Source organism: Rhinoderma darwinii, chromosome 13 (genome assembly GCF_050947455.1).
Source record: "Rhinoderma darwinii isolate aRhiDar2 chromosome 13, aRhiDar2.hap1, whole genome shotgun sequence".
Classification (NCBI taxonomy): Eukaryota; Metazoa; Chordata; class Amphibia; order Anura; family Rhinodermatidae; genus Rhinoderma; species Rhinoderma darwinii.
Window position 1 is genome coordinate 49,754,169 of NC_134699.1, and position 15,879 is coordinate 49,770,047.

At 42.1% G+C, this 15,879-nt stretch overlaps 1 protein-coding gene across 1 annotated transcript in view; it reads left to right on the forward strand.

Moving 5' to 3' along the window:
* The window catches only part of LOC142665533 (polycystin-1-like), an 87,556-nt gene that overhangs the window by 61,192 nt on the left and 10,485 nt on the right, over nt 1-15,879 (forward strand). Inside the window, 12 exon segments of the mRNA XM_075845241.1 lie at nt 128-251; nt 349-474; nt 567-631; nt 3,152-3,357; nt 5,583-5,685; nt 7,324-7,523; nt 7,630-7,832; nt 8,916-9,104; nt 12,545-12,699; nt 12,776-12,882; nt 13,306-13,444; nt 15,739-15,834. Of these exon segments, the coding sequence (XP_075701356.1) occupies nt 128-251; nt 349-474; nt 567-631; nt 3,152-3,357; nt 5,583-5,685; nt 7,324-7,523; nt 7,630-7,832; nt 8,916-9,104; nt 12,545-12,699; nt 12,776-12,882; nt 13,306-13,444; nt 15,739-15,834 (1,713 nt within the window).

Sequence of the window (15,879 nt, forward strand, 5' to 3'; positions counted from 1 at the left end):
TTCCGTTCATGGGTTCCGCTGTCGGGAAGGGCCAAGGGAACCCACGGGGTCCCTGACGCAGATGTAAACGAAGCCTAACCCCTTTAAGTTTTATCTACAGAGTTTGACATATTTGACTGTGTTTCAGCCTGCCTCTAGGATTGCAGTCTCTCATTACTTGGCAAAGTGTATGTGTTGGGATCCTTACGTCTGTTATGGTTCTTCCAGTGCAGCTTCTTTTCTCGTTCCTTTTCAGAGAAACACGTAGTTTGGTAAGAACAACTCTTGCATCAAACACACAATACACATGATAATATATTTACACAGGATTTGTTATAATGTGTAAATGTTTTTTTGTTTTTTTTAAAGGTATTTGTAGATGATTCGGTTAACTCCGCTTCAGGTACAGAAGAGGAAATGCATGAGGATTCATCATCAATTTTATCCATTCCTGGAAGAGCTGGTTCTATAGCAGACATCAGTTCCCTCAACTGTGTGGGTGACAGCAATACACAAGAGACAGCACACTTATTACATATAATGAATAGAGAATCGATCTAATTAACTTTATACACTTTTCCATTTAGAGGTCTGTAACAAGCAGCAAATTTACCTTTGACCTTGGTAAGGATGAATTCTTGCATTTAGAGAGGTGAGCCCGTTTAGAGGTTGGTTATGTTTTTTATCTATATGCACAAGAGATAATATTCTTTAAGAAATACACAATTAACTCTAAGTAATTTGCTAGAAAACTATTATCGCCAAACAATACGGCAATTTTTTCCTCTGTTGGCAAATTCATTTTTAAGTAGAAGCTGGCCAGGTGATCGACTGATCCGAGTTTTCTGACCCCAGTGATCAGCTATTATTGCCAGGGAAGTCAGCTCTGGCAATGGCCACTGCAGGGAAAATTCAGCGTTACATGCCAACCATTTAAATGTACGGCTAATTATGTAATGCATGGACGGGCCGTGTTCACCAGAGCCGGCGCCACTCTTACAATACAGCTCTCCTTCTGATTCAAAGAGGGGCCATGTGGACAGGGGTTCCCATTATGAGACAACCCATTTAAAGACAATGTTCACTTTTACAACCTATTTTATAAATTTTTCCGATGCATCTAATGTACAATTTTTTTTATAATTTAGCAAATAGTCTTGATTTAAAAATATCCTACCATTTTTTGTCTACAGTTACTCTGCAGGCCTATGTGTCTCCATGGTTACAGACTAGAAAAAAACTGTAAAGTCTGATCCTGCAGTCTGACCCTTCCATCTGTCTAACCTATCGAATATTTGTTAATAAGTAGATTTTAAATGCGTTGGAGCAATATAAAATGGTTACAAAGGAGTTGTTATGACCAGCAGTTGTTATGACTGGGATACTCCACTGGTTTGGCTTAGGGCCACCTCTAAGAGGTTATCTAAGTAGCCTCCCCAATCTTTAGCCTTTAACCCCTATACAGGGATCTGGGCTTCGCTGCAAGGAGCCCACCAGGTTACTTCGTCTTGAGGTGGTCCCGGCGGAGTAGCTGCTGGCCAAGCGGACCAGAAACAGGCACTGGCAAATGGTACCATAATAGATAGAAGCTTCAGGCTTGACACTGACAGTAGGAGGCAGACTGACAGCGGGCAGCTAGATGAAAGTTCATAGCGGATCTCTGGGCTCTGGTGGATAGCAGATGACTGGACACAGGCAGATAACGGACAGCTGGACACAGGCAGGTAGATGGACACTGGCAGACATCAGATAACTGGATACTAGCTGACAACAGACAAGAATAACGGACTGGATGGATAAGTGGATACAGGCTGACAACAGACCGCAATAGCGGACTGGTTACAGGCTGGTAGTACAACTGGATACAGGTTGACAACAGTATAGCAGAAGCGGACTGGATACAGGCTGGTAGCGGATAACTGGATACAGGCTGATAGCAATAGCGGACTGGAATCAGATGCACACAGGAACCTTTGTAGGATATAAACTAGGTTGTTACAATGTTGCTCAGGCACCAGGTGGATAGTGGAGATGCCTTAAATAGTCCTGGGGGCAACAGGGATTGAATGAGTGAATTTGGAATTTCGCGTGTCCTAGCCCTTTAAGAGGTGGCTGGATTGCACGCGCGCCCCAAGGACATTGTGGCTGCGAAGGATAGACATCAACAGATGCCGGCGGCCTGGGCAAGAAGGCCGCCGGAGGAGGTACGAAATCCTGCAGCAGGAATTGCCGGCAGGAGCATTACCCACCGCCGGCGTTACAGGAGTATCTACTCTTTTTGTATTACTATTTTGCACTAATCATTAAAGGGGATATTCGGCTGTAAAAATGTAATTTTAATTAACATTACTTAAATAATAAAAAATATCCCATACTTACCTATTAAATCCCTCGCTGCCCTGGTTACCCAGTCCATGGTCCCCCCACCGTTTCTGTTTACATTGGCTAAACATGTGACATGCTGTACTAGCACTTGACCACTCCAGCCAATCACAGGCCGCAGATGTCACATGCCGTACTTACTAACATCAACCCTGTGGCCAGTGACTGGCTGGAACGATCATATGCTGGTACGGCAGGCCACAGCTTCAACCTATGTAAATAAGATCCTCGGGGGACCATAGACCGCAACACTGGAGTGGTGATTAAAAGGTAAGTATGGTCTTTTGCCATTAAAGCGACCCTCCTGTCCTGGGACAACATTTTTAATATGATGGAATATATGGAGTAATATTACCAGTTGTGCCCCTCTGCCATGGATCCGCTGTTTTAGGGTCTCCTCTGTGCTGTCCCAAAATGGCTGCTGTGCTTTTTAGACTACGAGTCTTCCACTGTTCTCGGATTAGCCAGAGCTGCTCATGTAAGCAGTTCTGTCCAATCCGTGAACAGAGGGAGTGTTTTAGACTCAGTCTGAGAAGCGCTGTGGCCATTTTAAGACAACGCATAGGAGACCCTAAAATGGCGTATTCACAAAATAGGGGGGCAACTGGAGCGCACCAGGTAATATTACTCTATATACCCCATCACATTTATAATTTTGTCCGGAGGCCGGAGGGTCGATTTAAGTTATGCCTTGTGCAGCTCAAGTATTTATGACCTCCGAAAAACTCACTTCCTCCTTACTTACTTCTTAGGCATTATTAAAAAAAAGTGTTTCCCTTTCTTTCAACAGTTTAGCGTCCTTCTGGATGTCCTCTTGTGATAGTTTGTATGATGTCCGATATGATATTCCATTAGAGTCAGGATTTAGCTTCACCCAACCCTTGTGTAAAGAGAAACGGAATGGGCAGTCTGGCATACAGTCCTCCTACAGCTCTGGCGATGACCCATTATCCCTGTCAGAGGGGTCTGACTGCAGTCCGCACTTCACCTTTACAGGTAATTTTAGTCATTAATAATCCGCTAGTTCTGCAGAGTGAAAATACAGATATAATATTTTCATTCTCCTTTTTGCTAAACTTACAAAACTCCATGCACAAATGAACAGTTGTCTCCTGACATGATACATTAATGCCTAATACACACGACAGTGTGTGCCGGCCGAGTCCCGTCCGTGATCCGTGGACATGTCCTATGTTTCCACGGATCAGAGAATTGGGTCTGTTTTCAAGGACCCAATTCACCCGCTAAAGTGAATGGGTCCATGAAGACTATCGGGTGCCACTCAGATGCCGTTAAAACGTCCCAAGTGGCACATCAGTCGAGTGCAACTGGCATAAGAGTAATATGTGAAGGTTAATATTAGAAAAAAATCCTTATTATTTCTATGCAGGCCATATTATAGGTAGGGCAAAAGGGGCAATTGCCAAAGGGGCCTCCACTTCCTTATTCCCTCACTGGGGATGTTTGCTGAAGATGAAGGGAATGACCGATTTACAATTCTAGACCACCAGGATTGTTATCATTAACCCCTTTACCCTAGACCACTACGGATAATACCATCACTACTTCACACCCATAGACCACCAAGGGGGGCAACATTTTGCCTTGTACCATACAGTGAGAAATTCCTCCGCCTTTAAAGAGGCTCTGTCACCACATTATAAGTGCCCTATCTCCTATATAAGGAGATGGGCACTATAATGTAGGTGACAGTAATGTTTTTTATTTAGAAAAACGATATATTTTTACCACTTCATGAGCGATTTTTAGCTTTATGCTAATTCGTATCTTAATGGACAAGTGGGCGTGTTTTTACTTTAGACCAAGTGGGCGTTGTGCAGAGGAGTGTATGACGCTGACCAGTCAGTGGCCAATCAGCATCATACACTTCTCTCCATTCATTTACTCTGCAGATAGCGATATAGCTATATCGCTATGTGCAGCCACATACACAAACACTAACATTACTGCAGTGTCCTGATAATGAATATACATCACTACCAGCCAGGACGGGATGTCTATTCACAATCCTGACCACTTCTGAATCTTTTCTGTGAGATTTCCAGCAAGGCAAGCGTAATCTCGCGAGATTACAATGTAACCTGTCATTTCAAACGAGATTACTTTTGCCTTGCTAGAAATCTCACAGAAAAGATTCACAAGTGTCAGTATTCTGAATAGACATCACGTCCGGGCTGGAGGTAATGTATATTCATTATCAGGGCACTGCAGTAACGTTAGTCTTTGTGTATGTGGCTGCACATAGCGATATAGCTATATCGCTAGTGCTGTGTAAATGAATGGAGAAAAGTGTATGACGCTGATTGGTCACTGATTGGTCAGCGTCATACAATTCTCTCCACAACGCCCACTTGGTCTAAAGTAAAACACGTCCAGTTGGGCATTAAGAAACTCATTAGCATAAATCTAAAAACGCTAATAAAGTGGTAAAAATAGATCGTTTTTCTAAATAAAAAGCACTGCTGTCACCTACATTATAGCGCCCACCTCCTTATGTAAGAGACAGGGCACTTATAATGTGGTGACAGAACCTCTTTAAGGAGAAAGCACACTGGCCACAAAAAATTAGGAAGAGAGCTTGAAGTGAGCTTGAATGAAGAAAGAAGAGAAAGAGGAATGTGGAAGTAGCTGTTTGATGTCATTTCTGAGTTCCTGAATTTCATGAAAACACTACATCAAGGGTCCAGAAATTCTATAGGTTACCTTGAATATTTGAATAGTGTATGTAATATTTTTCTGAGCACTTCATTAAACTATTTTTCTGGACATTGTATAAGACTATTTATCTGGACGCTGTGTGGCACTGTGTATCTTTCTGCTGTATTTATCTGGTGGTGTTTTAAATCGCCAAGGTCCCTATCTGCCAAATACTCTATTGGCGAATTCTGAGTTAATAGATTGGGGTCCCCTGTTCAGGACCTCATCTATTTACCAGGTTAGAGGGAGGCCACAACGAACATCTCAACAAGGCATTTTCTATGTTAAGAGGTAAGACCTTTTCACCATCAGCATAGATGAGGATTCTTTACTGTAAGAGCAGTGTGACTATGGAACCCATAGGAAGTTGTGATGGTTAACTTGGTAAATAATTTCTGTTCTAGCGTACTAGTTATCTATACTGGATATCTAGTCCCCAAAAGGCTGAATGAGAGTCTCAACTTTGTGTAAAGCATCAATGTCTTTCTGCCCAAATTTTTCAGAAGAGAATTTTCTCCAGTCCATTATTGGTGACACTCAAGAGTGGAAGTCAAGCGAGTCAGACAGCGGCCGGTTTTCACCCCGTCCTGGACTAAGATCACCTAGGTAATATAACTAAATTATACGGGTTTAGACATGCTTTAAGAGGACCTGTTTTCTGTATTGTGCTTTTCCTCTGGTATTCCTCAAGGAAATGTATTACTACATTGACAGCTGGATGTTACCATTCCCCTTGGCAAGTGTGTCGCTATACACTGACATTATGTAGTCAGTACTGACAGTGTCAGACTATACAGAGACGCACCCCATTGACAAGCTAAATGGTAATCCCCAGATGTAAATTTATTCATACATTTCCAGAAGATTTTACAGAGGAACGGCATGATGCAGTTAAAAGAAAATTTGCTCCAGCAATGTTATGTTATGAAGAATACAAGCATTTAAGCCTATAAAACAAAATTTATGGAGATCTGAACTCTAAGGCTATGTTCACACTCTTCAGTAAAAACGGCTGTAAAATAGGGAGCTGTTTTCAAGGGAAAACAGCCTCTAATTTTCAGACGTCTTTAAGGCATCAAGCGTTTTGGGATGCGTTTTTTTGGAGCTGTTTTTGGACCTGGTTTTCTATTGACGGCTCCAAAAACAACATGCACTTCTTTTTACGAGGCGTATTTTTACGTGCCGGTTTTTAAATGGTCACGCACAAAAATGCCCCGTCGGAATGAAATGCAGTTTTTCCCATTGAAATCAATGGGCAGATGTTTGGAGGTGTTCAGGTTCTGTATTTTCAGGCATTTTTTGAGCCGTTTATGCCCAGAAAAACGGTTGAAAATAAGCCGTGTGAACATACCCTAAGGGTGTGTTCACATGCAGTGCTTTCAGGCGTATTTCGGGGCATAAATGCCTCAAAATACGCCTTGAAAAACGCTAATGATGCGCCGACAAACACCTTCCTATTGAAATCAATGGAAAAAAGGTCATTTAGTTCAGACGGCATTTTTTTTACGCCGCTGTTTTAAAAAACAGCGCGTAATAAAATGCTCAGAAAAAAGGAGCATGTCACTTCTTAAACTGTTTTTGGAGAGTTTTTTTTAATAGGGTGAATTGAAAAACAGCTCCAAAAACGCCTTTAATGAAAGCCTCAAAAAACTTTTTCTGATTCAAAAATGGCTGAAAATCAGAGGCTGTTTTCCCTTGAAAACAGCTACGTAATTTTCAGCCATTTATACTTGTGTGTGTGTGTGTGTGTGTGTGTGTGTGTGTGTGTGTGTGTGTACATAGCCTTAGACTCCACCACCCTAATGTGTCAATGATATGCCAGAAGATTACTTTTGGGTGTAATTCCCATTTAAAGTTCAGTTTCTTGTGATATATAGCGGCATAAAAACCCTATTTTTTTAAACGAGTTTTCCCATCAGGACCCTTCTCTATGAGCCACAATAGGGAGTCGCTAACAAGCAGCGGCTACCGCTCTGACTGACTTGGACCATCCATGTATTACATGGACAGGACAGCCAGTCATCTGCAGTAACTGCTGCGGTGGAAATCTACAGCTGGCTGAACCATCATCTGTTTGCCAGGGGTCTCAGGAGCTTACGGTGACTTATTTTAAAGGGCTTTTCTGTTATGACACTGTTCCAAATTCTAAGAGTTATTATAGTTATTATAACTATCTCCCCAAATTTATTATAAAAATGTCCCAAATATTTTTTCCTCATCATGGTTCCCGGTTTGTCTTTGAAGTACTGAAAGTGGTTATAGCCGTATGTCTGAGATTACACAGACCTATGTGACTGGATGTTGGTCGGAGAATGATGAGTATGTCCCCCGGAGAGCATCATTTTCATCCTCTTCCGTTTCTCATGGGACCAGTAATGATTCTGAGCTCCAAGATTGCTGGGACATCACGTCTGCACCCCCCTCCCCTTTTAGCACCCGCATTGGTAAGTGTATTGTTTAGTAACGTTTCTTGATAATTCATAAGATGGGATGCAGATTTTTGTTATTTCTTTTGCTAGATGTATAAGGTTTAGATCTCTGTGTCCTCAGGTGTTCGCTGGAAGCCTCTTGGATGGCTCTTCCCTTCCGGGATGCTCTGGGTGGTTTACGCAGTGTCATTCAAGATAATAGTTGGCTGTGTTGTGGTCACAGTCCTATACATGTCATCACTTTCTGAGCATGGATTCTTATTATGGCTTATTTCTTGCACATGTGCAGTGCTTACATCTGCAATACTACTGGAACCTCTTAGAGTGAGTAGACTATACTATCTAATAGGAATTACACTTGGATGGAAATCACTTCATAGATATTTTACATTTCCCCATAATTAAAGGGGTTTTCCCATGAGGGACATTTATGACCTATAGACCGGATATGTCATAAATGTCAGATAGATGTGGTTCCCACATCTGGGACCTGCACTTATCTCTAGAACGGGGCCCCTAAACCCCACTCTACTGCCCTGTGTTGCGGCTGAAGCAGGTGAATTCTGACCATGAAGAAGGAAACAGCTTAGCTTGCTGAGCTACGCTGTTTCCATGTCCCATAGAACAGAGTGATAGTTACGGAAAAAGCGTAGATCGCATGCTACGCTGCTTCCGTAACTGCCATTCACTACTATGGGACTTACAGAAAAAGCGTAGCTCAGCGAGCTACGCTGTTTTCGTAACTCCTGACCATAAAGTCAGGAAGTGGCCGGGAGGCAGCGGGAGCAGAAGGTAGACAGGGTTTAGGGGGCCCCGTTCCAGTGATAGGAGCGGGTCCCAGAGGCGGGACACGCATCTATCTGACATTTATGACATATCCTGTGGATATGTCATATATGTTCCTAGTGGGAAAACCCCTTTAACATATTTTTTTCCATGGTCTGTTCAATGTCAAAAGAGATTCTGTCCCAGTTCTTTTATGTGCCTTATGCAGTTCACAATCGCTATGTGTACAGCACCCTGTTATGGCTGAACAGTATTTGTTTGTATCAATCCTTATCAGGTAGGATTTTGTATTAAAAAAAATAATCTCATATTACTGCAGATCCACTGGCATCATACTCATATTACCATTGTTTTTCTGGAAATTCAATTTTTTACATGAAGTCGCGCCAGTGTTGAAGTTGACCGTAACCTCGGTGTGCGACAGAATAATGACCCAAGAGGTGACCTCCAATATAATTTAACTCACAGCAGTCACATTGCCCAATTTTTCAATTTGCTTCTACTTTTGTGCATGTTGCATTACGCATTTGGCTTGCCCAAAGTTCCTGTCCATCCCCAAATTTTGGTTGTGTCCCTTTTGTATTAATTTGTTCTATAATCGCATGTGTTTGCACCTTATAGGTCCTGCTGCTGTCACTTTACTGTGCTCTACATTGCCCCCCAATTCTCAGTGAAGCACTGGGGTTAGTGGAGGATCCACTTGTTAAGAAGATAGATCAATCTAATAACGTTCGAGCTCCAGGAGGTTTCAGCCTTCTCCAGGCAAAAGAGGAAGCAAGGAGATTGCGGGCACTAAAGGCCATGATCAGGGTGAGAATCACAGACCATAATTAAGAAAATTCTTAAAGGGTAACTAAACGCTCAACAAACTTCTGACAGGTCATAGTGATATGTCAGAAGTTTTGATTGTTGGGGGTCCGAGCACCGAGATCCCTACCAATCGCAAACACTAAGCGGCAGAATCGCTTGTGTGAGTGCTTAGTCGCTTCGTTTCTGTTCGGCTTTTTCCGGAAATCAATGTATCGAAGTACAGGCTAAATAGAAAGTCTATGAGCCCGTACTCCGCTACATCGGCTTTCCGGAAAAAGCCAAACAGAAACGAAGCGGTTGAGCACTCCTGCCGCTTTGTTTTAGCGATTGGTAGGGGTCTCGGTACTCTGACTCTGACCAATCAAAACTTCTTTAATGTCACTATGACATGTCAGAAGTTTGTTGAACATTTGGCTACCCTTTAAAACCGTCTCTGTGCTGCCCTATCTGAGAGCAGTATAGAAACTCAAAATTCACTGAAACTCAAACAGGAAAAACTTTCCATCACACTATGTGGGTGAGAGAAGCAGGACTCCTTCTCAATGAGTCCAACATTTAAAGCATACCTCCAGTAATAAAACAAAAAAGATTATAGGGTTGGACCTAACTAGACATAGGAGACTAGAGCGCTGGCTCCTGTACTGGAGACGGTAGACTAGGAGCCAGCGCATGGCGCTCTGTCTCCTACTGTCTAGTTTGGTGCAGCATGGGCCGCGGCCAGCCCGTGCTGTGGTTTAACAACAATATACCCTAATACAATGATTTAGAAAAACAATTATATTGCAAATTCCTGTACTATAATAGTTTTTGTTCTTTAAATGGAGCAGGTACGCTTTAAAATCTTTTTGCCTTAAAAGTATCATAGAAGACTTTATATGTAAGAGCTCGTATTACCTCCTCTATTCTATGCTGCATGGAAAACCTGACAGATCTCCTGTAAATATATTCCTTAAACAAAATTTAGATTTTAAACTGAATTCAAAATGTTTTTCCAGTACTTATTTTGTTTCTTTTTTTTTTGTGGATTTTTTTTTTTAATTTTCTGAAAATGTTAGACACTAATATTGCGATCGCGTTTTAAATTATACCCCAGGTCACCAATGTCCAAACTGGCAGTATGTAGACAGGATGGCCATCGCTAAAGCGTGTTCTCAAGATGTCATGTCCATGCATGTGACTGCATAGTACCTGGGCTCAGCTGTAACAAGTTTAAATAAAGTTCCACCTTATGGGATTCCATAATATGTCGATATCTATTACCTGAATCACTTACGGGCAAAAGGGATTCCCACAAGGTTGGAAAGAGGGGTAGTACATAATAATGTTGCCTAGAAGCGCTGGAGTTCTGGGTACAAATCTGACCACCAAGGGCATTATCTGGAGTTTATTGTCTCCGCAGTTGCGTGGGCTTCTTCCGTGCACTCCAATTTCCTCCCACACTCCAAAACATTCATAAAGGGACTTTAGATTGTGATCCCCACATGTGCGACCGCAGCTCCATTGAAAATCTTCCCCACTGCGATCAGTGTGGGGCCCCTATTCTCCGAATGAACTACTGAGAGAGGCCAGGCCTTATTATCACATCACAATTTGGGCTCACCGGATGATTCCTCTGGTAGACCAGTCTGACCTTGGTCACATGATAAAGTTACTAAAAGACGATACAAAACAAATAAATTGTCTTTAGTGGCTTGATGCAATAAATGTTAGGAAAGCCATTCAGAGCCCATGATGTTTTGCCCAAGGCACTACACTAAAACCTATGCCATAACATTAAAACCACCTGCCTAATATTGTGTAAGTCCCCCTTATGCCGCCAAAATAGCTCTAATTTGTCCAGACTTGGGGGCAGATTTAGTAAACACTGGCATAGAAAAGTCACAATTTGCGCAAAAACTGAGTTTTTTGGGCAAAAATTTTGCGACTTTTGTCCTTTTGCGCTGCCCCGCCTCTTTTCTTCAAAGTTGTCAAGCCTTAATGAAGGGGGCATGGCCTTCACGGTCCGACCAATTAACTATAATTTACGCCAGATATTGACATAAATTATAGTGGAAATCTACGCCGGCTCGTACCTGGCATAGATTTTCATTTCAGGCGCACGGACAGCCACAAATAAGCCTAATTTATTAAAAGGCCTGTGCCTCTTAATAAATTAGGTGCATTTTACTTCAGCTATCTTTATATTAAGACTGGCGTATCAAACGGAAATCTGAAGAAATCTGACCCATGGACTCCACAAGACCTCTATACATGTCCTCTGGTATCTGGCACCAAGACGTTAGTACAGATCCTTTTAAAGATGTTGTCCATGATTAGAAACCATGGCTGCTTCCTTCCAGAAACAGCACCACCCATGTCCATGGGATGTGTTCAGTATTGCGTCTCAGCTCTATTGACGTTATTGGGGCTGAGCTGCAATACCACACACAACCCATGGACAGGTGTGGCAGTGTTTTCCTGGACAACCGAGTTAGGTCCTGTAAGTTGTGAGGTGGGGCCTACTGAAAGAGGCCACTGCTATTAGGATATATGGCTTCAATGATGGGGTGTACTTGATCTGCAACAATGTTTAGGTAGTCAAATTAAGATCTACATGAATGCCGGGACCCAATGTTTCCCAGCAGAACGCTGCCCAGAGCGTCACACTGTCTCTGCCAACTTGCCTTCATCTAATAGCGAAGCCTGGTGCCCTCTCTTCCCTAGGTAAGCGACGCACATGCACCCAGCCGTCCATGCGATGTGTCAGACCAAGCAACCTTCATTCATTGCTCCATGGTCAAGTTTGATGCTCGCATGCCCAATGTTGGCACATTTGGCGTTGGTTGGGGAGACACTTTGATCGGTCTTTAGCTACACAGCCCCAAACACAGAAATCTGCAATACAATGTGTGTACTGACACGTTTCTATCATATCCAGCATTCGCTTTTTCAGGAATTAGTGCTACAGTAGCTCTTCTGTGGGTTTGAACCAGACGGGTCATCCTTTGCTCCCCATGCTCATTAATGAGCCTTGGGCCCCTGATCCTATCGATGGTTCACCGGTTGTCCTTTCTTGCACCACTTTTGGTAGGTACTCACCCCTGCATACCAGGAACACCACACAAGACCTGCCGTTTTGGAGATACTCCAACCCAGTTGTCTAGCCGTCGCTATTTGCCTCTTGTCATCGTTCAAATCCTTGCGCTTGCCCATTTTTCCAGCTTCTAAACACATCAACCTCAAAAACTTTTCACTTGCTGCCTAACATATCGCACCCCTTGACAGGTGGCTTTGTCACGAGTTAATAAATGTTATTTTCTATCACTAATTTTAATATTACGGCTGAACGGTGTATACTCAGTGCCTTGAGTATGCTTCTACTGTCATTTTTATGTGTTTTATGATAGTTGATTACCTATAAACTGCAGCCAATAGGTAATAAAGGCTTGTTTCATGTTCAGACTTGTACAGGTTACATGATTTTCCTGCTTCTGGTGCTAATGATGAATTTTCAAAGTACTTTTCATGACAACAACATCCGACTACTCCACTCCGCCATAAAAAGATCTGTTAACAAGACGAGTGGATCTGAGCTCAGCTTTACTACATTACAAAGGTAGGACCGCTCAACTATGAAGGAGAATTTTACAAGGAGTAGAGATAAAATCTCACTACATTAATTGTATTTGCAGTGTTTCTGATCTATGGCATTGGCTAGAAGGTACGTTACCTGCTCATCTTTACAATGATCCTCGATTGACCTTGTTAGGATCTCCACGTCTATGCCAGTATAATTCTGGTGAGACCTTGTTACATTTTGCCAATAAATAACCACTGCTGATATTTGTCAATGGAAATATTACTTTATTTTTATGCTTAAAGGGTAACTAAACGTTCGACACACTTCTGACATGCCATAGTGACATAGTCAGAAGTTTTGATTGGTGGGGGTCCGAGCGCTGAGACCCCCACCAATCGCTCAAACGAAGCAGCATAAGTGCTCGTGTGAGTGCTCAGCCGCTTAGTTTCTGTTCTGCTTTTTCCGGAAACGGGGTACTGGCTCATAGACTTTCTACTGATTTCCGGAAAAATCCGAACAAAAACTAAGCGGGCCTTCTGCTGCTTTGTTTTAGCGATTGCTTGGGGTCTCAGTGCTCGGACACCCACCAATCAAAACTTCTTTAATGTTAATTCTGATATTACTTTTCTTATAATCTTACAGGTTTGTTTCCCACCTTACAGCCTCAGCCTCTAAAGGTGTCCCCAATCAAATATCCTCCTAACCACTGGGAATATACAGAACTCTGCACCAACCTTACTTTAGGGTTAAACATCCCACATGACTTTTTAAGGTAAGTTAAGTCTTTATAGAGGGTGAGTCATATAAAATAGAACCCTGTTTCCGTTGCTTGGTTTGTATAGGCTAATAGTAGAATGACGTACTTACAAGTTTCAGGAGGTGCTGGAAGGGGTTTCCGCCAACCCCTATGCAAAGTTGTGCCCGTCTTAGTTCAGGAACACCTTCTGCAACACCACACGTTCTATATTCCAGACATGAATTTCAATTTGCTATTTCAGTCCGGGCACTGTCTGGGGATTCATAAACCTTAACCCCACAGATAAAAGTCGCACACCATTGAGTCTAATGACCATGGAGGCCCCAACTCTTTGCTTACCATATATTCTCCTGTGAATGCCGCATGAACTCGGCACCAGGACACGTGCAACGTATGGTAAGTTGCGCTGTCTTGCTGACAGAAACAGTACTTATGCTTGTGATTGGTTTTCTGTGCATAGAATTGCTCAAAGATGTTAATATACACGACTGTGTTCACATTTTCATCAAAGAATATTGGACCCACAATCTGGGTAGCCATAATCGCGCACCTAACGCCGATTTCTGGATCATGAAGCGGCTGTTGGTGCTGTGTTTCTTTGAACGAGCCTGTGCGTACATCGTCCTCCGCTATCGCAATTCTTAGTTGAATCGAATATTGGACACACTCACACATAACGCTATTGCCCAACGCAAATAGTGCCACTCAACTGTCAGGGAAGGAGACGATGGGCCTCTTTCATTTCTTAAACTGCTCCGGTAAATTGAAAGCTGAGCTCTGATTGGTTGATATGAACAATAAAGACCATTTTACTGTAGACCGTTTTGATGAATGAATCCAGATAAGCATTATCATGTACAAACCACACATGGGAAACAGGCTTCTGTTTTTCGTGGCCCACCCTGTATTTATGTCATGGCTACTCCACCATACACTAACCTGCTCGTTATCTATGAGATATCCTCCCTATAGCTTTAATGAAATCCCGACAAGCACCACCCAATGATAATTAATAGCTAATACTAAGTAATAGTTATGGTAATCCAGTAATATAAGGCACTATGTAGGCAAACTGAAGGGAAAATTGGAAAGCACCTCTGCTTTCTAGTACTGAAAGTATTTGTGCACAAAGATATAAGTACTGTATCTGTGGAAGCCCATGCCATACTTTTCCTCTGTTTCGGCTCTAAAATGCTCCAAAAAGCAAAATGCTGACCAAAATATGAATGAGGCCTTATACTGTGCTTTGTGCTGTCACATTATGGCACTATATTCAGTTGACGGTATGATAAAAAATTCTATGAATACATTTTCCCATTTCAGGTCCTTATTATAACTGCAACTAGATGCACCTGCTATGATTTGAAAACAAACCTACCGTAATTTTAATGATTTTCTGGTATGGAATTCTCCATTTATCTATGCATTTTGTATATTTAAAGAGGACCTGTCATGTTTTGTTATTTTAAACCACATTCCTCCCCTTATTCCCCGCCTCCTCCTGAATTTAGCGCTGTAAAAAAAATATATTTTATTGCCCTCCTTGTGTCCTGCTATGGCCCCAGCTCCGTTTGGTGCCCAATATGCTAATTTTGAGTAAAGGTAACCTCATCTCTCCTCAGTAGGCGTTGCCTTGTGCATCACTGTGAGGCTGTCCAGTCAGAGCGGACAGCCTCACAGTGATGAAGAAAACTTGCACTAAATCTCACAAAATCAGCAGGTCTTCTGCATCGCTGTGAGGGTGCCCGCTCTGATTACAGATGCAGGAGGCAACACCTACTGAGGAGAGATGAGGTCTCCTTCTCTCTGTACCTTTACTCAAAATTATCATATTAGACGTCAAACGGAGTGGGAGCCTTAGCGGGATACGGGAGGGGGCAATGATTTTTTTTTACAGTGCTGGAGTCGGCAGAAGGTGGGGAATAAGGGGAATAATATGGTTTAAAAAAAAATGCTATCACTTCCTGCTGGGACTCCCACAAATCCCCAGAATGAATGGAGTTGTGTTCCACTTCTCTGCACATGCAGTGGCAGGGAGCTCTTCAGTCATGGGGTTTTGAAGGCAAAGGGTGGTCACACCAAATATTGATGTGATTTAATTTCTCTTTTGTTCATTGACCTTGTATTTTGTGAATTGATTAAAAAAACGAACACTTCTATTTTTGAAAGCATTCTCACATATATATATATATATATATATATATATATATATATATATATATATATATATATATATATATATATGGCTTCTCACTCTTCTGATAATGGATCTGCCCATCCATGTACAATATTCTATTTCTGTACTATATAACCTGTAGGTGCCTAGCAAAGCCATGTCAGTTACTTGGAAACACGAAAAAAAAGACAAAAGAAATCATCCAAACTCTGAAGAATATAAACTGGATTGATAAAAGGTATGTTCTTAATTGAAACACGAAGATGTTTTTGGTTTGGGCAAT